This window comes from Boleophthalmus pectinirostris, unplaced genomic scaffold, assembly GCF_026225935.1.
Source record: "Boleophthalmus pectinirostris isolate CB_2022bp ecotype Guang Dong unplaced genomic scaffold, ASM2622593v1 HiC_scaffold_18, whole genome shotgun sequence".
Lineage (NCBI taxonomy): Eukaryota > Metazoa > Chordata > Actinopteri > Gobiiformes > Gobiidae > Boleophthalmus > Boleophthalmus pectinirostris.
In genome coordinates, this window is record NW_026571133.1 from 43,748,276 (window position 1) to 43,774,425 (window position 26,150).

Consider the following 26,150-nt stretch of genomic DNA (forward strand, 5'->3'; position numbering starts at 1 on the left):
CGTACTGAATGAAAACTGTTCATTTGTTTTATTTGTTAATTGTTGATTCTTAACTTAATTTCATTATACTATTGTATAATGACAATAAAGGCTTTCTATTCTATTCTATTCTATTCTATTCTATTCTATTCTATACACATCTATACACATTTATACACAACTATAAACATCTATACATATTTATACACATTTATACACTGCTATAACAAGAAAAGATTCCACAACAAGGGAGAAGACTCAGCTGGGTGCACTGTGTGAACAGACACAGCCTACATACACTGTACTGTATATCCAGTGTCAAAGTGTGAAATGACCAGAGTCTGAGAGTCTGGCTGGTCAAACTTGCTTTTGGAGGAGGATGGGTCCCTTTTGAGGGTAAAACTGCATTTTGCTCAGATTAAAAAAAAAAAAATGTTTAGGAAAAGTGGACGTCTGTTGTGTGTGAGCTGTTTTATAAATGTAACTTTTCAATAGAGAAATGTGCCAAGGTGATTGAACAAACTGTAATATCAATGTATCATTCCAGGTACCAGAAAGGCTTTTGTAATGGAATCTGAGAAAGAAAGGAACGAATCTGAGTGTTGAAAAAATATATTAGTCAAATATACAGTGAATGTACAAGACCACACTGTCATACTTACAGTAGGTACACATTTACAAGGCAATATAAATACAAAAGATTTATAGTAAAAAAAGTTAAAAAAAATAAAAAATAAAAAGAATACAATGCAAATACAAAAATCCTTTGTTCAGTCCAGTGAGCACAAACACAACACAAGGCACAGTAAGAGTCCACAGGGACAGACGTATGGCTCCTCTGATACCACGAATGATAGTAAAAAAAACACACACAAAAAAACCCAAAACCCCACACTTTTTCATTAGACAATAGAATGTTATTTTCAACATTAAATGGTAGTACTTTATTTCTGTTTCCATGTGTCCTTGTATGTGTGTAATCCCTCAGTGGTCCAGATAGGTTCCATAGTGGTTCCATAGTGGTTGGTGTATACAAGTCTATGTGCTCTTCTACTTGTTCTGATACAGCTCAACATCATTCTAAAGACATTCAGGAAAGGTTCATTTCTGTCCTGTGTGCTGTGTTGTGCACACTGAGGAGCAGGTGGAGCGCCCTCTGGTGGAGGTTTGTTGTCAGCTCTTGTAAGAAAACGAGTAACCTCTGAACAATTTTTTGACTGTGAACTCAGTAATGATATTTAGCCATCTGCAGTGAAAGTTCTCTGCAAAAAAACACATTACTGGAGTGTAAGATCAGAGTGACAACACAAACCTTTACTCCTGAAATCTTAAAGAGCATCATTTTCACAGATTATTATTATTTTTTCTTCCAAATCTGGGGCGAGTTCACTTTGCAAATCCAAAGTGATGCTGCTGAAATGAGTAGGAAGTGTCCTGATGAGCAAAGGAGGAGTCCGGCTGTTGTTACATTATGACATTATGACATTAAGTGTGTTATTGAGCGAGCACCATTTCCTCCACTAATCACTAATGAGTTACACACTTTCTTTCCCCAAATGCCAATTAAAGCCACAGTATATAACTTTTTCTGACAAAAACAAACAAAAAATAAAATAATGTTTTTATTGCACTGAAAAACATAGAAAACATGCATGGACTTGCTTCTCCACAAACCTGACACTTATTTGGCCTGGAGGAGGACCTCCTGTTAGTTTCCATGTTCCATGTTGTAGTACTATAGTAGCTATAGTACTACAGTATGCTAAAGTATGGGATAAAACTTATCTCCATGGAAGTGAGTATTAACTATCCATGTTCATGGAATCATGCAGGTGATGTCTCACCTCCAGAAAGTGACATACTGTAGCTTTAATCTTAAAACCACTTAGCTTCTTTACTGTTGTCTGTTAAATCTCATTTATTTCCACACATGGAAGAGGCCTGGGTCCCACGGGTCGCATTCATAAAAATGTGGTTTGAGTTGTTCACACTGGCTGCAGTTACAAACACAAAATAAAAAAAAGAAAATAAATGTAAACAGCAAAATCATTCCATTTCTGCCTGACAAAAGTCACTCTGATCACTCACACTAGATTGTGCAGTTTGCATGTCCCTTAAAGAACATACAGAACTGTTTTATGATCTGTTATAATGTTGTTTCCTCATCACAAGTAGACCTGCAGTTGTGTTTTATTTCATTCACAAGTTTAATGCACAAACCCTGAGTTCTTCTCTCAAAACGGGAAACACTTTGTGACGTCATGTGGTAATACAGGAAGTGCTCCACTGTGTTTTAACCTCCATACACCTCCATCTCTACTGAACTAAAGGTAAAGGGTAGCTGTTAACTTGAAAACTACCACTACATGACATTACAAGGCTGGAACCACACACTGTATAAAAAAGTGGAGTAAGTGAGTGTGACGTCACCCACAGTGTTCAGGGCCACTCAAATGAAGCTTGTGATGCTCACGGTTACAGGGCTGACTCTGGAGCCAGGCTCTATGTTATGAATAGGATTTTTTTATTGGACAAAATAGTGTAAAAAACACCAGGATCATGTGTTGCGGGTTAATATGAACACTTTAAGACCAAAATGACGAGGCTCACTGCAGCAGTTACAGAGAGAGGGGCCAAACTATTCCAATGTAAGTCAATGGGAGCCAGAGTCAGCAGGAGCCGTAAGCAACGCATGTGAACTTCCTATTTGGAATGCGTACTAGTGTGTTAGTTATGTCCATTTATATATACAGTCTATGGGTGGAACAGAGCATTTTGAGCTTTGAAGATGAAGACAGACTAATAAAGAGTTACACAAACATGTGTGAATGAAACAAAACACAACTTCAGATATGTTTTTGATGAGGTAACAACATTCTAACATGGCTTTAAGCTCACAAGAGTCAGTTTTGTGTACATATATATATATATATATATATATATATATATATATATATATATATATATATATATATATATATATATATATATATATGTATGTATGTATAATCAGACTACTACTAATAAACTTCTAGAAATCGGATATTAATTGGATTTTGGTGAGCTTATAACATGAAAAGATCTAACCCAGATCATATTTGGGCATAAAACGAGATCTGATTGGAGCATCAATGTGTGCGTGGCCTACACCAAAAGTTGCTAGCCTCAGGTCTGACACTTCATCAGAGGAAACCACGATCCTTCTCCTGCACCAGAGAAACAGCCTCTGGGGCAAAAGAGCAAATGTCTTCAAGTCACAACTTTGTGCAAATGTACACCTTTTGTTGCCATGGTGCCATTACTAGCACCAGGGGTCAGGGGGTCAGGAGGTGAGAGACATCAGCACACAGGGATCAGGGACTGGGTTCAGGTGCCTCAGGTTGTCACGTGGGTCAGGATGGGGTTGGTCATCACGTGGGTCAGGATGGGATCGGTCGTCAGGTGGGTCAGGCTGTTAGGGGCTATAGGGCTTCTTCAGGCAGAGTGACCCGTGCTGGGGCAGGGGGTGGTTGTGGTAGTGTTCAATGAGGATGGCCAGGCTGGGGAACGTCAGCTCAGCGTCCACGTAGATGCATCCGTTCTGAAAAATATGATGAGAAGAATATGATTCAGTCTGAGCGTTATTGTCATTGTTATTATTATGTATTTGTGCAGCACTCTGGAAACTGTTGGTTTATGAAATGCGCCATAAAAATAAAGTTGATTATGATTATGGTTATTATTATGGTTATTATTATTATTATTATTATTATTATTATTAGTTAGTAGTAGTAGTAGTAGTAGTAGTAGTAGTAGTAGTAGTAGTATCTGAGAGGAAAAAGATGCTCTGTGCCAGATTTAGCTACAAACTTTTCATCTGCAGTCTTTGGGTGGGTACAACACTGATTTTGATAACAATAACATTTCATTCACGACGTTTCATTTTCAGAAAGTCTATGAGAAAAATGGGAAATTTACTTCCATACACAAGTGTGTTTTTCAAGACAAGTTTTTTTGAACAATAGAAACACATGTAACTACTGTGCAAAATTCCATAAGACAAAGCAATAACATTCCCAAAATGTTTAGTAGTGTCTCTTTAAATGTCTGACCTCCTCAAAGAGCCTGTAGTTGCGGGCCTTGTTGATGGTGACGTCCCACACCACCAGCACCTGTAAGCAAACACAACACACCATGGGGTTACACTACTATGTCCAAAATGTGTGAGGAGCAAAAAATAAAGTCTGCATGTGTGAGGAGCATGTGTGAGGAACATGTGTGAGGAACATGTGTGAGGAGCATGTGTGAGGAACATGTGTGAGGAACATGTGTAAAGAGCAAGTGTGAGGAGAATGTGTGAAGAAGATGTGTGAGGAGCATGTGTGAAGAGCAAGTGTGAGGAACATGTGTGAGGAGCATGTGTGAGGAAGATGTGTGAGGAAAATGTGTGAAGAGCAAGTGTGAGGAACATGTGTGAGGAGCATGTGTGAGGAAGATGTGTGAGGAACATGTGTGAGGAGCATGTGTGAGGAAGATGTGTGAGGAACATGTGTGAGGAACATGTGTGAGGAGCATGTGTGAGGAGCATGTGTGAGGAACATGTGTGGGGAACATGTGTGGGGAACATGTGCGAGGAGCAAGTGTGAGGATTATGTGTGAGGAGCATGTGTGAGGAGCATGTGTGAGGAGAATGTGTGAAGAAGATGTGTGAGGAGCATGTATGAGGAAGATGTGTGTGGAGCAATTGTAAAGAGCATGTGTGAGGAGCATGTGTGAAAAAGATGTGTGAGGAACATGTGTGAGGAGCATGTGTGATGAAGATGGTGAGGGGCAAGTGGAAAGAGCATGTGTGAGGAACATGTGTGAGGAACATGTGTGAGGAGCAAGTGTGAGGAGCAAGTGTGAGGAACATGTGTGAGGACATGTGTGAGGAGCAAGTGTGAGGAGCAAGTGTGAGGAACATGTGTGAGGAACATGTGTGAGGAGCAAGTGTGAGGAGCAGTGTGAGGAACATGTGTGAGGAGCAAGTGTGAGGAACATGTGTGAGGAACATGTGTGAGGAGCATGTGTGAGGAGCATGTGTGAGGAACATGTGTGAGGAGCATGTGTGAGGAGCATGTGTGAGGAGCATGTGTGAGGAACATGTGTGAGGAGCATGTGTGAGGAGCATGTGTGAGGAGCATGTGTGAGGAGCATGTGTGAAGAGCATGTGTGAGGAGCATGTGTGAGGAGCATGTGTGAGGAACATGTGTGAGGAACATGTGTGAGGAGCATGTGTGAGGAGCATGTGTGAGGAGCATGTGTGAGAGCATGTGTGAGGATGAGGACATGTGTGAGGAACATGTGTGAGGAGCATGTGTGAGACATGTGTGAGGACATGTGTGAGGAGCATGTGTGAGGAGCATGTGTGAGGAACATGTGTGAGGAGCATGTGTGAGGAGCATGTGTGAGGAGCATGTGTGAGGAGCATGTGTGAGGAGCATGTGTGAGGGCATGTGTGAGGACATGTGTGAGCATGTGTGAGGGGCATGTGTGAGGATGTGAGCATGTGTGAGGGCATGTGTGAGGAACATGTGTGAGCATGTGAGGACATGTGAGGAGCATGTGTGAGGAGCATGTGTGAGGAGCATGTGTGAGGAGCATGTGTGAGGAGCATGTGTGAGGAGCATGTGTGAGGAGCATGTGTGAGGAGCATGTGTGAGGAGCATGTGTGAGGAGCATGTGTGAGGAGCAAGTGTGAGGAGCAAGTGTGAGGAGCAAGTGTGAGGAACATGTGTGAGGAACATGTGTGAGGAGCAAGTGTGAGGAGCAAGTGTGAGGAACATGTGTGAGGAGCATGTGTGAGGAGCATGTGTGAGGAGCATGTGTGAGGAGCATGTGTGAGGACATGTGTGAGGAGCATGTGTGAGGCATGAGCATGTGTGAGGAGCATGTGTGAGGAGCATGTGTGAGGAGCATGTGTGAGGAGCATGTGTGAGGAGCATGTGTGAGGAGCATGTGTGAGGAGCAGGACAGGTCTGGAGGTATGACCTTGGAAGTTTTGGTCCCTGAAGAGTTCCTGATGGCATACAGCCCATCGGGACACACCCTGCTCTCTCGAAACAGTCTGCAAACATGACATCATCAACATCATCATCATCATCACCACCATCATCATCATCATCATCACACACACATTGTAGTATGACACAGCTCTGACATGTAAAGTATGTTTTATATGTGGGAAAACCCTGTCAAAGATCTAGCAGGAGATAAAGGGGCGTGATTGAAGACCATACAGTGTTTATGATTTAAATGGAGTGTTCAATAATGCACTTGAATTATTTTTAAGAATAAGACTGATGTACAGTATTTTGTGTGAATGATGAAATGAAAGTGGTTCAGTCCACCATAATGCTAAACTTGCAGTTTTCCTATGATCCACTAGATGTCAGGGTGGGCATATTTTAAGTGTGCAATTGGAGACGTGCTGTTAATTCATGTTTTATTGTAACGATGAATATGTGTCTAAATGAGATTAGCATGTGATGGATGATAATCAAACATGTTTATTACCGTTAGAAAAGTGCAGTATCTTGTGTATTATTCGAAAAGTATTATATGCAAAGTATTCAAGCATTTCTGTCTTTGTTTAGTCTGTGTGTTTGTGGTTTGTCTTTCTGACAAATGCACATAACCCCATACACATAATAATAGTTCAAATGATTAGCTGGTTTAGAAAATGATCATAATAATCATACTGTAGAAACGGAAAATACAAGAATCAATTTGAGATATTCCTACAGTTTACTAGGAATGCAACAGTATTTGATACAATATCGAATCATTCGATACTGGTCTCACAATTCGTTACACGTGTTTGTTCGATACATGTGTTGTATGCACGGGTCCTTCCATGCAGCAAGAAAACAGCTCCATATGGACTTACAGCTGAAATATTCCATCAGGGGTGGATTTTATATTTAACTCACTTTTTATTTACGTTGATTACGTTGATCCAGGAATGACAGACATATTCACTTTTAAATACTTTAGAATCGCTTTTGGCTTCATATCGGCTTTAATCAAATGTGCTCGTATACACACATGTGACGCGACTCGTGATAAACACAATCTTTTTCTCACAAATAAAAGATTGATAAGTAAAAGTAAAAGTCTCATAAGTATTAGTCAGAAAACTGTTAAGACATTTCTATGTAATATAACAGAGTTTAAGTGTTCAGAAAGAGGACAGGAGAGTGCAGTGTGTAAGAACACAGACTGTAGCAGAGCAATGTGGGAGGAGCTACGTACTATCTCTGCTGGAGGGGGCAGTGTGGGAGGAGCTACGTACTATCTCTGCTGGAGGGGGCAGTGTGGGAGGAGCTACGTATTATCTCTGCTGGAGGCAGTGGAGGACTACGTACTGTCTCTGGGAGGGGGCAGTGTGGGAGGAACTACGTACTGTCTCTGCTGGAGGGGGCAGTGTGGGAGGAGCTACGTACTATCTCTGCTGGAGGGGGCAGTGTGGGAGGAGCTACGTACTATCTCTGCTGGAGGGGGCAGAGCAGTGGACACAGGCATGTGATGCAGTGAAACTCAGTAGGAAAAGAAATCAAATCATCATCAAATAAGGGAAAGTCTGATAGTGTAACTCTGCTACAGTCTGTATGAAGAGTAGACTGGTTTATTATAAAATATAAAATAGCCACAGAAACTCACTGAATAAAAATTCTGAGCTGTAAATCATTGAACCAAATGAGCTAAAACACTTCATATATGAAATAGTACAGTAGTTCTACTGTGTTATTATAGTATACTAATTAGCAGAAAAAATTACATGAGATATGTTTGCATCTTGAAACATATAAAAATCGAATCAATATCGTGACCCGTGTATCGAGATACCTGTTAAATCATAGGAAACCATATTGTTCTATCCCTACAGGTGAGTCAAAAATCTTAAATTTAGAGATATGAATTTGAACATTCTTCTGTAGTCTGCTTACATAAAAGTCAGTTTATGTTAAAAAAAACAACAACAAATAAATAAAAAAATAAAAAATCATGTGATGTTTAAAAATGGCTAGAATTGACCATTTCTGAGACATATGGATCTCAAAATTAGATGGACCCAGGTATAAATGTCTTACTTCTTCTTTTACTTCTTCTTACTTAAGGTTGTATGGTTCGTTATGTGTCAGTGCGACTTTAAGGGCTTCTGTGAGGGAAGCTGTAGAAGTGACAGTGTTGAGGTGCTTTAGTGTGCAGGGTCTTACTTCTCCACGAAGCTGGTCTCTATGGAGTCAATGAACACAGAGTCTGGGAGCTGTACCTGAAACACACACGAGACAAGACAGTGACGTCACTAAGCCAATTTACAGGACAGATCTGTGGAGTGGTGACCTCTCTGCTGATTCTGAAGTGCAACACTTCAAACTCATTCCTCACCTTCATCTTATTTAGTCCATTATGAGTTTATGAGTGCGTTTCACAACTTTCAGAGGTCAGAGTGGATTTTGCTGCCCTGTCATTGCTAATAACAGCTAGCACACTAACAGCGCACCGGCATCACTTCCTAGTTCACAGACAGTGTCGGGGAGTAACAGATTACAAGTACCAGAGTTACGTAATCAGAGTACAAATTATGAGTAACTGTATTCAGTTACAGTTACTGTTTCAATGAGAGGTAATTGGGTTATGGCGGTATTTTCCTGTTCTCCCGTTTTCACATTTTGGGCTATATCCCCTTTTTTTCTTTTTTTTTTTTTTTTTCGGTAATTCCACTCATTGCCGGAAACTAAACCAGGTCTAAACTAGATCTAAACCAGGACTAAAACCAGGTCTAAACTAGATCTAAAGTAGACCTAAACCAGGTCTAAACCAGGTCTAAAACAGGTCTAAACCAGGACTAAAACAGGTCTAAACTAGATCTAAACCAGGTCTAAACCAGGTCTAAAATAGGTCTAAAACCAGGACTAAACCAGGACTAAACCATGCTGCGCGGACGTGTCTCCTCGTCTTCTATCAATAATATTTTTTTTATTTGGTTCAGTAAAGTCTGGGCTTTTTATTTTTTTTTAGCCAACAAAACATCTGATGTTACGATATCCTAGTCTTTGTTTCTCTACAGCAAGTCAAGTAATCCAAAGTATTCAGATTACGTTACTCACTTTAAGTAATTTAATGGATTACGTTACAAACTACATTTTGGTGTATGTAATCTGTAATCTGTAGGGGAATACATTTTAAAAGTCACCTTCCCAACACTGTTCACAGATGATACAGAACGTCATATAATTTATATGTAGAGAGCGCACAGCAGTCTCATTTTTACATTCTGAATAGCTGCTTCTACAATTTATCTATTGTGGCAAAAAAACAAACAAACAAACAAACAAACAAACAAACAAACAGGTACATAGCCCCTTGAAATAAATACTAGATATAAATTGAAAGGGGCCGCATTAATCACTCTTCTCTTCTATGCTGCAATGTAAATGGAACAGTAACAATGTAACATGTAACAATATGTGGCAGTTCATTTGTTGTGCCCATAGATGGCGCTAGTGTATTTAGATTTGTTGTTAGAGAGTTTTCTAATTTTCTTTTATAGTATTTTGTATTTGGTTTCTCATTGTTTGTCGATCATTTATAAGGCCATTTATGAGCAATATTATTTTATTTTGTGCAATATTATGAATTTTTATTTTCATTTAGTTCAAGGTTAAGTTTAATACATTGGTTTGTTTACTTGCATTGTTTACTTACTTGTATGAAATGTTTTGCTTTGTGTTTATAATGTGAGCTACTTCTCATGTTCTATTGTATGTTTTTAGTGCTACAGTGTGAACTGTGATACCAGCAAAACCGCAGTAAACATCAGTCAAAAAAAGAACCTCTTGTTTCTCACGTTTGTGAACAAGCCGGCATAGGAGTTTCCTCATCAAAATCAAACCTGGGATTGTGTTTTGTTTCATTCACACATGTTTAACACACAAATCCTTAAATATAGTTTAAGCCCTGGAATTGCCCATTTCTGTTAACTTGACACCACCGCTTCATGTCATCACAAAGAGCTTTGGAGTTGTAGACAGATAAATAATAAAGAGTAACTCAAACATGTGTGAATGAAACAAAACAAAAGCCACCCGATGTCGAGTTTTCAAGGTAACAACATTTTAACATGGCTTAAGCTCACAAGAGTACGATGGGCATAGTAAAACATATTTAATTCCATAGACTGTGAAAAAGTGATAACTTATAGAAAAGCTGGTGTCTCCAAAGGTTGCTTCTGCCTGAGGTCCTTCAGGTTTGAGGACCAGACTGGAGTTGAGGTTGGACTCACGTTCTCGTAGTCGTCGTCGTCGTCCTCCTCCTCCTCGTGTGGCCTGACCCGGTTGGGTTTGGCCTGGTTCCACCTGCTCCTGATGTCCTCAGGGAGCTCGTCTGCAGAAGCCCGGAAACTCTGTCCATCGGGAGACGCTCTTCTGACAGGACAGACAGGACATTAACCTCACATGCACACGGAGAACACACCGCTAAATTATACTGCTAACTGTAAAGAGAGTTTGAATAGGGCTCAGGAGAGATCACTAGATTACTTAAACATGCATGGATGACATCTAAACCTCTTCAGACATGTTTTTGATGAGGGAACAACATTATAAGTTGATTTTCTATAATAAATCCTTTAGACCCCTAAAATTCTTGCTTAACTGAACCTGTGTCACCGAAAGTCTTCTGAATACAGAAGCGTTAACAGGCCCAAAGGAGACTCATGTGAGGCACATTCTGCTTTCTGACTGGATTAGTCTTGATTAGTCTTGAACCAAAATGCCAAATGATAAGATCCAGTGTTTTCAGCATTGCTATTGTTATCAGTAAGTACACTATGATTATATTTAATTTAACCATGTTTACCTCTGGGGACTCAGACAAGTCAAGTTACTGAAATGTAAAATCCAAATCTTACATACAGTTTCCTGAAGTCCAGTGCCATGGTAAATGTCAGAGGACTTACCCCAGAGAGCTGGTGGAGGGGGGCTTTCGGGACGCAGGCAGGGGAGGTTTGTTTGTTGGAGGGGGGGGCTTCGGTTTGGGTTTGTACGAGTGGTTTCCAAGTGATGGTCCATGGGCGGAGCTGTGAGCGGGGCTCTGAGCTGAACTCTGGACAGCGCTGGGGGTGGGGTTATAGGCTTGACAATGGGCAGGGTTGTGGGTGGGGCTATGGGCTTTGATGTCTGTAGGGCTGTTGATGGAGCTGTGGGCGGGGCTACGTGCTTGGGTGTTGGTCGGGCTTGGCGTGGGGCTACGGGTGTGACCAAGTAAAGGGCTACGGCCTTGACTGTGGGCGGGGCTGTGGGTGGGGCTTGGGGCGGGGCGGTTGAGCCGCAACTGTGACTCCAGCTTCTCACAGATGGGTAGTGTGGCGGGAGTGTGCAGGATCACAGGTGGGGGCGCTCCCGGTTTTCCCCTGGCCCAGGTCTGGAGAATGCCCGTCTGGGGTTGGGGGGTGGAAGGGGAGGGGTCACACCAGGAAAAGCCATGGGTCTTTGCAAGTGAGGGGCAAAGGGTGGGTCGGGGGGTGGGCCTTTATGAGTGGGTTGGGGTGGGATGGGAGGGGGAGGCTTTTTGGGGAGGGGGCTGGTGGGGATACGGTGAAGGGGTGGGGGAATGGGCGGGGCTTTGGAATTTGGAGGGAGCTGATTGGACAGAGCAGATGACAGAGGGACAGGGGGAGGAGGATATGACGGCGGGGGGGCTGTGGGTCGACCTGCACACACAAGAGACACACTGAGTACAGGAGGGGTCCTGTCACACTGTCATCATTTAAAGTGGGTTATCTGTCAGTGTTTGTGGTCACACTCAACTACCATGTTTTCATGATATCAGTGGAGTATTTTTTCAACCAGGGTTAGATTTTTGGATGGGTTTAAGAACACAGTTATGGGTTAGTTAAGTTTAGGAAGATGTAATAATGAATAAATAATAATAAATGTATTTTGATATTTTCAATTGGATGTGTCTCACGTTAAATATGCAGTGCTAGTGTGAGCCTGGGTTACAAAGTGCACATTTAAGAGCAGAGTGAACAGTCTGCTGTCTAATAGCTTCTACTGAGACAGTTAAGACTCATTTTTCTCTTGTGATCAATTAAGGGATGCTATCTTTCCATTTGGAGAAGACACCATAGCTGCACAGGAGATGTGCTTACCTGTGTTTGAGGGTGGACTGTCTGGCTTCAAGTAGTCTTCATCATCGTCATCATCATCCTCATCTGTGTAACCTACAACACAAAGACTTGTGTTAGGATTTGATCTGCAGATGAGGTTTTAATAATACTTTGATAATCATTCAGACTAAGTTACTTTACAATGTTACAGTGGGCATTATTTAATCATTTCAACACTCAGGCAGACAGAAACGAGGCTGCATTGAGAATTATGAACCAGAATGACTGGCAAAACTCCACGCCGGATGGTCTGCTCTCTTGTTTCAATGACGCTTGCACTGAGTTTTTGGATGCTGTGGCTCCACTAAGGCTAAAGCGCGCAAAGCCCATGGCACAGCCTTGGCTAAATGAAAATAAGTGTGAGGCTACACGCACATGTAGACGCGCAGAAAGGAAATGGAAATGCAAATATTAAGAGACAGTTTGGTCAAATATCAGAGGGTAGTTAAAGCTGCTAAATGTAGTTTTATATCAAACATTGTATCAACAAACTGCCACAAACCTCAGATTCATTTTAGTACTTTGAAGTCTCTGGTAAATCCATGTATGACAAATGTGGCTGTGCCCTCATCTACACTCTGTGAAAGTTCTGATCATTCTTTAGGGATAAAGTCTCAACTCTTAGACTGTCAGTGCCTTCTGCTGTGGACCTTGTAGCTTCAACAGTCTGTAATTCAGTTTTTGAGTGTTTTGAACCAGTGTCTCTTTTGGACCTGAAAAAAATTGTTCAACAGCTAAAGCCTCCCTTCTGTCCTCTAGATATTATTCCAAGTCGTCTGTTCAAGGATGTTTTTGATTCTATTGGACCTTACATTGCTTTTGTTGTGAACTCACCTCTGATGTCTGGTTGTTTTCCCACTGCCCTGAAACATGCTGTAGTCCAACCACTTATGAAAAAGCCTAATCTTGACCTAAATGTTCTTTAGACCTATCTCAAAGTTGCCCTTTTTATCTAAGGTTTTAGAGAAGGTTGCTTATGACCAGCTACAGTCTTACCTTAATCTTAATGAAATTGGTGACAAATTCCAATCTGGTTTTAAATCTCAGCACAGTACAGAAACAGCTCTTTTAAAAGTTTTTAATGACCTGCTTTTAACTGTTGACTCTGGGAAATTAGCTGTTCTTTTGCTTTTAGACTTGGTGGATCACAGCGTCCTTCTGTCTCGCCTGGAGGGAGACACTTGTGGGCATTAAGGGCACAGCCCTCTGTTGGTTCCGGTCATATCTGTCAGACAGGAGTGTTTCTGTAAACTTAGGACAGTAGTCCTCCTCTGTGTCTCCTTTACAGTACAGTGTGCATCAGGGTTCTACATTTGCTCTGTACATGCTCCCCTGGGTGATGTTTTTAGAAAGCACAATGTCACTTTTCACAGTTTTGCAGATGACATTCAAATTTATCTGCCAGTGACTGCAATTGACAGCCAGAGCACGGTCAAAGCTCTGCAGGACTGTCTCAGGGATGTACAGACTTGAGTGCAAACTTCCTGAATCTAACTCACAAAAAAAAAAAAAAAAAAAAAAAAAAAAAGATTGTGGTGTTTGGGCAAACTAACCCACTGCTTGGGCAGGACAGTGTGACTGGTCCTGTTGTCTCCTGCAGTGAGCTGCAGGGGTGACTGTGGACTCCATGTTCAAACTGGACAAGCACATAAGAGCTGTGATTAAGTCCAGCTTCCTTCAGTTAAGGCTCCTCGCTAAAGTAAAGCCATACCTCCCATGGGCAGAGTTCGAAAAAGCTATCCATACTTTTGTGACATCACGCCTGGACTACTGCAATTCTTTGTATGTGGGGTTAGATCAGGGCTCCCTGCAGCGCTTACATGTCCAGAACGCTGCAGCTCGTCTGCAGACAAATACTAAGAAACGTGAACACATCACACCTGTTCTGTGTGACCTGCACTGTTATTCATTGTTTTCAAATATTTACACTCTATGGGTCCAGTCTGTTTGGAGGGGTACTGCAGCCCTGTCCTCCACCCAGAGCTCTGAGATCAGCTGACCAGCTCCTGTTGGTTGTGCCCAAAACTAGACTCAAGAAGAGAGGTGGTGGAGGCTTTTCTGTGGCAGAGCCTGGACTGTGGAAGAGCCTTCCTCTTCCTGTCAGATCCTCTCAGTCTTAACGCAGTTTAAGACTAGACTGAAAACTCACCTCTTCTCCCTGCATTTAGGACAAGCCAGTCACTTTATCTTGGTGTTTTTATTGTAGTTTTCAGTTGTTATCTGTATATATGTATTTGTAACTGTTTCTTCTGTTTTGTTGACTTGTATGTGAAGCACTTTGGTCACCTGAAGTTGTTTTAAATGTGCTATAGAACTAATCTTGAATTGAATTGTCAGTCTGTTCACCACAGAACACTCATGCACACATCACATTCATATAGGCAATGTGGGAGAAGTGCCTTGCCTAAGGACATAAAAATAGTTTATACCACTGGTGACCCAGTGTGGCACCTGGTATTCTCACTGGTGCCATTCAGATACTGAACAGATCCAGCCCTGCTGAGCTTCTAAGATCTGATGGGATCAGGCTTTGACAAGGAGGATTTTACTTTTACGTAAGTATTTTCTTGGACTACTCGTAATTCTGATATAGTTTTACTATATATACTGTTTTCATCAGTGTGCCCCAGGGCTGATGTGGCTACAATACCTTACCAAAATCCAGAGTTAAGTGAAATTGTTCAATTAAACATATGCATGTTGTGCCTTTAATTGGCTTATTAAATATACACCCTCTGCTGTTAGCAGTAGGAATGTATAAAAACCCTTCTCTGGAGCTCTAAAGCAGGACAAGAGGCATACTGTACCATCATCTGTGTTGTCAATTGGATGCTTCAGGTCCAAAGGCCTCTCAATGGTCCCATAGAAACTGTCTGCATCTGAGTCTGTGTCACTGCTGAAAGAGAAGAGTTAGCGTTAGAGTTAGTGAGACCAGAAGAAACCTGCTCCAGCTCTGCTCCAGAGTAAAACTTGCTCCAGCTCTTAAGGCACAGGACAGCTGGAGCAGGTTTACTCTGGTCTCATGTATGAGCTGGGCTCTGGTGGGATAGTACCTTTAATAAATATTGAGCATAGTTTTATATCAGTGAAGTGAGTTTGTTGGGAACAAAGAAACAAAGATACAAAAATACAGATAGCTCTGAGTTCTAAAATGGAATCCCTCTGCCAATGTCATCAACACAGAAAATGTCATCCTAAATGCAGAAACAATTTATGCACAAGGAAGGATGTTTTCTGACAGTTTAAACCTTCACTGAAATTGTTGTTTAATCGAAACATTTTTACGATTAAGCTAATTAAATCAATGTGCTGTCATTTATTTTATTAGCTTAATCATAACTATTGGGTAATTTCGACAAGATTTGGCCCTTGTTCTCTCCTCACACTGCCCTGACACTGATCTGCTGACCCTCCCTGACTGCATCAAAATTTCCCTCAGGATCAATCAAGTATTTCTCTGTCTTATTAATATTATGCTATAGTTGCTATATGTAACAGTTCTGGAATTACCTCTATGTATGTCACATCACCCACCAAATTTAATAAGGACTACATACATCAGTTTCATTCTGTTAACCATCTTTCAGACAAATATATAGTGTACCTGGTCGTGTGGCCATCCTGTCGGTCATTGTAGTGGTCGATCTCCCTGCGCAAGTGCCTCATCCAGCTCTGCAACACAGCACCGTCAGACCACACCCACTGTGAGCTCCGCCCCCCACAGCACCGTCAGACCACACCCACTGTGAGCTCCGCCCCCCACAGCACTGTCAGACCACGCCCACTGTGAGCCCCGCCCCCACACAGCACTGTGAAACCACACCCACTGTGAGCCCCGCCCCCACAGTCATAGTACTGGTGATCAGATAACATTATATTTACTTTTCATTTCATTTCATCAACTAAATCTTGCATTGACCCAAACCATGAGAAAAGGTGTGGACTCTCACCCTGCGCTCCTCCTCGCTGGCTGCGGAGAACAGCCACGTGCGATGCTTCTTACTGAAGTGGACGATCTTAAAGGGGAACACATTACTGGATGTGGTCTCCTCTGCTGCTCGCATCACCCTGGAACAGACATACTCACTTACATTTATTTGAGTAACTTTTAAAATAAATTTTACTCATAAGAGTACTTTTCTAGCAACATACTTTTACTCTAGCTTGTTTAATATTTTTGACTGAAGTAAGAGTACTCTTATTTGAGTAAAAGTTTAGGTTACTCTTCACACTATGAGTAAATCCACAGTGACAAAAAGTGACTAAAGCTTTATGTTGACAAGAAATGATTTGTATATTTGTGTTTCTTGTCCCATTTCTGTGTCTATACTTGACTTTATGCTTTAGTTAATGTTTTGTTCTTCACATTACATGAACTTATAAATCAGCGTTTACATCCCTGCTGTTACTCTTTAAGTCACTTTTACTTGAGTAAAATTTTTGGGTACTCTATCACCTCTGCCCTGGAATCCCATCACAAGCACAAGGAGCTCTTTATCATGTGTGACATTTACAGAAGAACACTGGATCTATGAGACCCAGGCCCTGAAGGCCCTGGAGGCATTGGCTCATATCTGCTCATGCAGTTTATACAATCCAGCCTTTTTCAAACAGATGGAGCTCACATGCATGTTGCTGAATTTGAGATCCTAAACTAAAATGATGACATGGGCCCATAGAACTGTCCACAAATGGCACAGCCTTACCATCCCTCCATTTTCCAGAGAAATGCTGAAGCGTAAAGGTCCTATATTATGTAAAGTTGGTTAGAATGTTGTTACCTCCTCAAAAACATAGAGTTGTGTTTGTTTCATTCACACGTTTAAGTAACCCTTTATTATTAGCCTGTGTACATCTGTGACGCTCAGAATGCTCTGTTCCACCTTATGATGTCATGAAACGATAGTCTCAACTGAGCTGCTTTATTCTACAATACAGTAAAATAACCTGAAGTTCCATCCATCCATTTTCTTTCGCTTATCCGAGGCCAGGTCACGGGGGCAGCAGTCTAAGCAGGGACTCCCAGACTTCCTTCACCCCAGACACTTCCTCCAGCTCCTCCAGGAGAACCCTGAGGTGTTCAGAGGCCAGCCCAGAGACATAGTCCCTCCAGTGTGTCCTGGGTCTTCCCCGGGGCCTCCTCCCGGTAGGACATGCCTGGAACACCTCCAGAGGAGGGCCCAGGAGGCATCCGGAACAGATGCCCGAGCCACCTCAACTGGCTCCCGTGTGACTGAGCTCCTCACCCTATCTCTAAGGGAGCGCCCAGCCACCCTGCAGAGGAAACTCATTTTGAGCGCTTGTATCCGCGATCTTGTCCTTTCGGTCATTACCCAGAGCTCATGACCATAGGTGAGAGTGGGAACGAAGACTGACCTGTAAAATCGAAAGCTTTGCCTTTCTGCTCAGCTCCCTCTTCACCACAACGGTCCGATACAGCGACAGCATCACTGCAGATGCTGCACCGATCCACCTGTCAATGTCACGCTCCATCCTCCCCTCATGAACAAGACCCCGAGATACTTAAACTCCTCCACTTGAGGCAAGGACTCTCCACCCACCCGGACAGGGAGAGGGGATAACCTGATGTTGTTACCTTCAAAAAAGTTTTACTTTTACCTTTTGTTCAGTTGAGATGGCCAAATATCCAAGAACATTCAGCAAGGCTTAAACAACAACTGCAGCTTCAAAGTTTAGCAATTCCAATTTTTAAATCATTCAAGTGAAGGTGTGCGGAGTTTAAAAACACAGTGGAGAGCTTGCAGATATGCAGGGTTTAAGTGTTAAATATGTGTGAATGAAACAAAACACAACTCAGCGTATGTTTGTGATGAGGATACAACACTGTAACATTAGGCCTTTTGCATTTGCCTTTGTGACCCCAGAAATACCACTGCTTTGGAACGATGAACTAAACATGAACTTTGTCCCATTGTTTTCATGAGGAAAAGCCCTGTGAATAATGAGAATAGTATTGTATGGTATATCTCAGGGGACAATAGGACAGTGTGTGGGAAGCCTGACCTGTTGTAGCCGTTGAGAGAGAATGCCCCCTGTGGAGCGGCGGAGGTACTGCTCTTGAAATAGTACACGCAGCCTTTGTGGATGATGATGTAGCGCAGTGGCCCTGTGTGGAAAAATCACACCAGTGAAACAGCTGCAGCCTCCATAGTCCTGGTTTAGTCTTGTTTTAGTCCTGGTTTTCTTGGTTCAGTCCTGGTTTTGTCCTATTATAGTTTAATTCTGGTTCAGTCCTGTTCCTTCCTCTTGTTGTGGGTTGTACAGGAGTAGGTTCTGAGTATTTTGGCTCAGATGCACCTGTCCCGCTCCTCATTGCCCACACACAAAATACAAAAAAATGAAATAAAATCATATGAGACCCTTTTGAATACTAAAAGGTTCAGTCCAGGTTTTGCCCAGGTTTAGTCCTGGTTAAGTCCAGGTTTAGCCCAGATTTAGTCCAGGTTCAGTCCAGGTTTAGTCCATCTTCAATCCAGATTAAGTCCAGGTTTTGTTCAGGTTCAGTCCAGGTTTAGCCCAAGTTTAGTCCAGGTTCAGTCCAGATTCAGTCCAGGTTCAGTCCAGGTTCAGTCCAGGTTCAGTCCAGGTTTAGTCCAGGTTTAGTCCAGGTTCAGTCCAGGTTTAGTCCAGGTTCAGTCCAGGTTCAGTCCAGGTTCAGTCCAGGTTTAGTCCAGGTTTAGCCCAGGTTTAGTCCAGGTTTAGTCTAGGTTTAGTCCAGGTTTATTCCAGGTTCAGTCCAGGTTCAGTCCAGGTTTAGTCCAGGTTCAGTCCAGGTTTAGTCCAGGTTCAGTCCAGGTTCAGTCAGGGTTTAGTCCAGGTTTAGCCCAGGTTTAGTCCAGGTTCAGTCCAGGTTCAGTCAGGGTTTAGTCCAGGTTTAGTCCAGGTTCAGTCCAGGTTTAGTCCAGGTTCAGTCCAGGTTCAGTCAGGGTTTAGTCCAGGTTTAGCCCAGGTTTAGTCCAGGTTCAGTCCAGGTTCAGTCAGGGTTTAGTCCAGGTTTAGCCCAGGTTTAGTCCAGGTTCAGTCCAGGTTCAGTCAGGGTTTAGTCCAGGTTTAGTCCAGGTTCAGTCCAGGTTCCAGTCCAGGTTCAGTTTTAGTCCAGGTTTAGCCCAGGTTTAGTCCAGGTTCAGTCCAGGTTCAGTCAGGGTTTAGTCCAGGTTTAGCCCAGGTTTAGTCCAGGTTCAGTCCAGGTTCAGTCAGGGTTTAGTCCAGGTTTAGTCCAGGTTTAGCCCAGGTTTAGACCAGGTTCAGTCCAGGTTTAGCCCAGGTTTATTCCAGGTTGAGTGCAGGTTTAGCTGTGTGTAGTCCTGATGGGCACTCACACTTGAGCAGGCTGAACTGGCTGCCTCCCTTCTTGTGCAGGTATCCGGCGGTGGACACGCCCCCAGGCATGGTGAGCAGGTTCTGAGCCCCGATGGCCCTCATGGGGATGGGCCACACGGGCTCTGCGGACGCCATGCTCCTGAAACACACAGGTACATGTGAGTATGCTGGAAAGTACCTGAGCAGTCAACTTAAAACTGCACAGTGTCACTTTTCTGCTTGTCTCCATGGAGATGTTAATGCTTTGCCCGGAATATTCCACAGTATCACAGCAACTGTACGTGTGCATTATTTCAGGCTTTGTCCTTCCAATTATATTCACTTCAAGTTATAAATTACTCTTTTAAGGTACTCTTACTAGTAGTAGTTTTTCCCAAAAACTTTATACTCTTACTTGAGTAAGTTCTTGGACCACTACTTTGTACTTCTACTTGAAAAATATTATTTTGAAGTAACACTACTGTTACAGATGAGAGGTGGAGGTTGCACAGGAATGAACACAGAGTCCGAGACAGACAGTACCAGGCACATGAGACATGCCAACCCTGTCCTCCTCCTCCTCCTCCTCTCCTCCTCCTCCTCCTCCTCCTCCTCCTCCTCCTCCTCCTCCTCCTCCTCCTCCTCCTCCTCCTCCTCCTCCTCCTCCTCCTCCTCCTCCTCCTCCTCACCTCCTCCTCCTCCTCCTCCTCCTCTCCTCCTCCTCCTCCTCCTCCTCCTCCTCCTCCTCCTCCTCCTCCTCCTCCTCCTCCTCCTCCTCCTCCTCCTCCTCCTCCTCCTCCTCCTCCTCCTCCTCCTCCTCCTCCTCCTCCTCCTCCTCCTCCTCCTCCTCCTCCTCCCTCCTCCTCCTCCTCCTCCTCCTCCCTCCTCCTCCTCCTCCTCCTCCCTCCTCCTCCTCCTCCTCCTCCTCCTCCTCCTCCTCCTCCTCCTCCTCCTCCTCCTCCTCCTCCTCCTCCTCCTCCTCCTCCTCCTCCTCCTCTCCTCCTCTCCTCTCCTTTGGCATGTGCTAAATCCCTCTGCCTATGCTGGAAAATTCCATCCAAAAGTTGAAACAGTTTAAACAGGACGTTTTTCTGACATTGAACGTCCATTTAACTAAATACACTGTAAATTAGACAAGTGTTACATTATGGTTCCTACGTAACATGTCCAGCCTGGAAGTAAAATTCTAATAGAAAAAATGTCAGATATTTTGAGTAAAAAACGTCAGCTCTAAAGAGGCAGCATGTATTTACTACAGTCATACTTGTAATTATTCATGCAAAGTTCATTTGTGAACTGTGAAAAGGCCCATATTAAGATATTTTCTGATCTAAGTTATAATGTTGTTTCCTCATCACAAACAGACCTAGAGATGTGTTTTGTTTAATAATAATAAAGGGTTACTCAAACATGCGTGAATGAATGAACATAACAATATTTGAAAATGACTTAAAGCACCAGTTTTGTGTAATATAGGACCTGTGGCCCTAACTGCAAGACAAATTTTGGATATTGGTGTCATCTGAAGAAAAAACTAACAAAAAAACAGCTCAGTTCTATCCAACTTTCCCTACTTAATAAAGATCCAGATGTGACTGTGTGATCTGGGTCTGTGTGTTTGAGACCAATCACAGATCACAGACACGTGAGCTGAAGACAGAAGTGAAAGGAAACATGAACCCACTCAAGCACTCGAGAAGTCCCGTGGAGCCACCTGTCCACCCTGTCCACCACAGCATTCTGTCTCAGGAGACTGGCTCCAGACTGGAGCAGAGAGGGACGATCCATCAGACACCTGGCCCAGGACAGTCCAGTTGGGACAATCTGAATAGGGCTGTACAGAGGGGAACACCCCAAACACCTCACATGGGTGGAACACTCCAGAGGACACTTCAGGTGGGACACTCCAGAGGACACTTCAAGTGGAACACACTCCAGAGGACAATTCAGGTGGAACACTCCAGAGGACACTTCAAGTGGAACACTCCAGAGGACACTTCAGGTGGAACACTCCAGAGGACACTTCAGGTGGAACACTCCAGAGGACACTTCAGGTGGAACACTCCAGAGGACACTTCAGGTGGAACACTCCAGAGGACACTTCAGGTGGAACACTCCAGAGGACACTTCAGGTGGAACACTCCAGAGGACGCTTCAGGTGGAACACTCCAGAGGACGCTTCAGGTGGAACACTCCAGAGGACGCTTCAGGTGCAACACTCCAGAGGACGCTTCAGGCGGAACACTCCAGAGGACGCTTCAGGTGGAACACTCCAGAGGACACTTCAGGTGGAACACTCCAGAGGACACCTCAGGTGGAACACTCCAGAGGACACCTCAGGTGGAACACTCCAGAGAGAGCATGTCATGCAGGACTGAGGGGACTGCTGGCAGGACCAGTCACAGGGTGAGGGTTCAGCTCTGGGACAGTCTTGCGGGTGCTGCTCTTGCAGGCGTCTGTCTCTGATGTGAGCTCTGTTCCTTGTTGTTGGTCTTTTACAGATTGGGATCAGAGCCCCTCCCTCCCCATAAAGACTGAGCACAGATAAGACTCTTGTGCAAACACAGTTTACAGGAACTCACAGAACATGGCAAGGACGGCTCTTATCTAGTCCTGCTGAAGTCCTGACATAGTCCTGGCATGGTCCTGGTTAAGTCCTGGATAAGTCAAAAAATATCAATGTCCCAAGTCAGTGCTTGATTATTTTACATAACTGATAAAATAGCAAAGTTTGGACTTTAAAAAGACAAAAAGAAGTGAAGACATTTGTGATAAAGCAGGAATGTAATGTCTTCCTCCACTGATCTAAGTCCTCACCACCTCCCCCACTTCCTTTAGAGCTCCTCCTGCTCCTTCAGAGCCCCTACAGGCTTGGGCTGGACTCAGGCACTCCTCCTGGGACTTGCTATCAAAGGATGTTTTTCAGTCTGTGTATTGTGTTCATTCTAATAATGGTGGCACATTCATGAGCAAATGTAATATTTCAAACAGCTGTGAATGTCCAGAGTGAATCTTTCTCTTTCATAATGATTATAAACAAAGCCAAGATGTGTTTTGCACTTTCACAGGACTTTGACTCATGGTCACAGGGCTATTTTCTTTCTAGTTCATTGTCTTGATAAGGTTATCTGACATGAAAGTAAACTGCACAGTACTGTGTAGACATGGGTATTTAGGTATTTAGATGAGAGATCTATGACTCATACACCAGACCTCCCTAATTGGTTAAATGATGATTACAGTGTAAAGCATTTTACTGTTTTCAAATATAGAATTGATATTTTATTGTAATATAATTACAAGCCCCTGCCCTCCATCTTAAGTGATGACATTATCCGATTCTAGAACATGAAGACAGTGTATGTGCTCCTCATGATGAAGTGAGCTTTCATGTGTGAGTATCATGGATAAAGATTGTGTGTAATAACCCCTCCACACACACAGAGTGTGAGTGTGAGCAGGTCTGTCTCTGTGGTCAGTGACTCTGGTGCTCTCCACTCAGAGCAAGACACTCTCCTCCTCATAATAATAATAATAATAATAATAATAAATAATATCAGAGTCAAATGTGGTAATGGTATGTGGTAACAGGACTCTGTGTGATACTTCCACAAGTGACATCACACTTAACTACTGTATAATACATCCTCCTCCTCCTCAATCATTCTGATTGATTTTCCACTTGTGGTCCATACAGACAAGAAAACAGGGTGACAAAAGGCAGGAGTACCAGTGTGCCCATCAAGAGGACTAAAGAGGGGAGCACACACCCACACACACACACACACACACACACACACACACAGGCACACACAGACTGGAGCTGGCCGCTGTCAGCAGCATTCTGAGGGCACACACTTTAGTGGTGTCACTTTCTTATTTTTTATTCACTGTCTATTTTTTATTCACTGTCCAAACATCCTTTTTACATCCAGATTTCAGCTCATCCATGTGCATGTTACACTACTGACACGTGCACTCCCATCAGGCTCCCATGTGGCACAGCCCCACCGTCCAAACACCACACCACCACATCAACACCACAAACACATCCATCTGCACACACACTTTCACACATCATAACTAATGTGTTACTCCAATTCAGTGTGTGAGTACAGGCCTGTGACAGCACAACGATGCTGCCCATGCCTGTGCCACCTGTGTGTGAGTGTGTGACTGTGCCAGTGTTCTACCCTCTGTGTGAGTGTGAGAGTGTGCCAGTTAGGGCTGGGCGATATGGATCAAAAAATATATCTCGATATATTTTGCTATACCTCGATATACGATATATATCTCGATATATGTTCAAGAAAAAATAACCCCCTAAAACTGAAAACTGCAAAAACAAATCTGCCAAATTCCACAAGGTCCTTTTTTTTTTTAATTTAAGTGTAAGAGGTCAGCAGTTCATATAGGAACATTTAAGATTACAAAAAACCCACATTACATAAATAATAATTTAACTGTAAAATAAAAGAAAAAATACATATTTCCTTCTTTTCGTTCATAAATAAAACAACTCAACACAAGCTCATCTTTGCATTAACTCTGTTATCCAGACCAGAACCAGAACCATGAGCTCGTTTAGCAGAAGAAGCTCAGGATGTTCCTTATTTGAACAGATCCATGTTATTATCCAGCAGTAAGGAGCTCTGAGGTTTAATCCCACAATCCACTGCAGATCAAACCCAACGTTTCCAAACACTGTTGTACAAGTGACACTGCAGCAGATTATTAATTAAAATCTTCTGCATAAATAAACTTTACATTGCTAAACTTTACAATATATAAAGCATAACGACTCTAGAGCCACATCAGCCCGTTTGAGATAATAATGTGTTTAATGCAGTTTTGAGCACGTGTGTTTACATTTTACAGAAACGAAACTTAAGCGCATGGCTCATTTGTATAAACAGTGCACTTCTCATGCAGCTCAGCTCGTTTAGTTTCTTTCTGGCTAAAGGACGCGACTTGGTGGAATGTGAGGATGTGCTGCTGATGTTCTTGTCTGTAAATGGTGGAAAAGGTTCGTGGTGCTTGAAGCTTTTCACTGACACCAACTTTCGGCGTTCACGGTGGTAGTGAGGAGTGAAGGAGACACGAGCGAACAAAATCAGGGAGGCGAGGGCGACGAGAGAGAAGACAAACAAGCGAAGCGGAGAAATCAAAATTGAATATAAGCATTATATCGATATATACGATATGTCAGAATTCATATCGAGTTTAAAAACCATATCGATATATTTAAAACATCGAGATATCGCCCACCCCTAGTGCCAGTGTTCTACCCTCTGTGTGAGTGTGTCAGTGTTCTACCCTCTGTGTGAGAGTGTTCTACCCTCTGTGTGAGTGTGTCAGTGTTCTACCCTCTGTGTGAGTGTGTCAGTGTTCTACCCTCTGTGTGAGTGTGTCAGTGTTCTACCCTCTGTGTGAGTGTGTGCCAGTGTTCTACCCTCTGTGTGAGCGTGTGCCAGTGTTCTTATTTATTGGGGAATGTTCTGATCCATCCTAGTCGAACGTCTGAGCTGTGAGAGCACTGCTCATATTTAGTCTCGAGGCTTTCCGCTGGCGTCACTCACTTCCTGTTAGAAGCTGCTTGTACTGGAAGCCCTCCTCACTTCTTGGGTGTCCCTGCCCTCTGCTGCCCGCTCATTCAGTGGTCATTAGACTGACCGCTGGCCCAGCAGGCTACACTGACCACACCAGAGTTAAAGCAGAGCACAGCCCAGATACTGCCGTGCATACAGCCACACAGAGGCACACACAGACACAGATGCAGACATGAGCGTGCAGTCACCGCAAGAAAGAACCAGCACAGCCCGCCCAGACCAAACCAAGAAAACACACTATGCATACAGCAGATACAGTAGCAGTCAAAACGTTGGACACACTTTTACATTTATGTTTCTTACCATTTACACTAGATACTTTCTGAAAGCATCAAAACTATGACACATATCATAGCAAAAAAAAAAAAACTCAAAATAAGTTTTCCCACAATTTCAAATGTGTTAAAAACCATGGGGCTGTCCTGGCCCCAGCACTGTGGACTACAGCAAACTCACACCTGGAATCATATCATGACAACAAGAAGTTTTCAGTTTGAGAGAAGAACTCATATTTAAAATAAAACACAACTACAGTGTGTTTTTGATGAGGAAACAACATTATAACATAGATCAGAATAGCATAATATGATCCCTTCATATATTTCATGTCTTCCTTATTTCCTAAAATGTAAAAAGTGGTAAACTTAAAGAAAACAAAGACTGAATGGGAGGGTGTTTCCAAAGTACCTACTAGCTCTGTATAATAAAAAGAATATAATTGAAGCCTGCCTCTAGTGGCAGTCTCTAGTAGTACATGCATTAAAGGTGCAGTTCCATTTCTGGTTTGTAAATGATCCGTTTGAAAGCTCAGACTCACATGTGGTCCCTGTGGTCAAGTACACACATCTTAGTGACGGCTTTGGAGCTTCGTGAAGACGGCTTTTTCTTCTTCACCGACACTGCCGCCATGTTGGCCCCTCACGGACACTCGTCCACATACTGCACACACATGGAGGGCCGCACTCGGGACAAGACTCGGGTCAGGACTCAGACGAGGACCGGGACAGATCAGGTAAGACCAAAGCACACTGAGTGGACACAGAGGAAGT

General features: G+C 43.0%; 1 protein-coding gene across 1 annotated transcript; it reads right to left on the reverse strand.

The window, feature by feature from the left end:
• Positions 1-575: 575 nt before the first annotated feature.
• sh3bp2 (SH3-domain binding protein 2) lies at positions 576-26,150 on the reverse strand. Its single transcript, XM_055153510.1, is given in 14 exon segments — positions 576-3,559; positions 4,071-4,130; positions 5,989-6,064; positions 8,217-8,272; positions 10,286-10,427; positions 10,961-11,393; positions 11,396-11,713; positions 12,155-12,226; positions 14,980-15,068; positions 15,777-15,844; positions 16,123-16,240; positions 18,197-18,299; positions 19,513-19,652; positions 25,919-26,150. Coding segments are annotated over 14 exon segments (1,893 nt in total). The 5' UTR covers positions 26,011-26,150; the 3' UTR covers positions 576-3,433.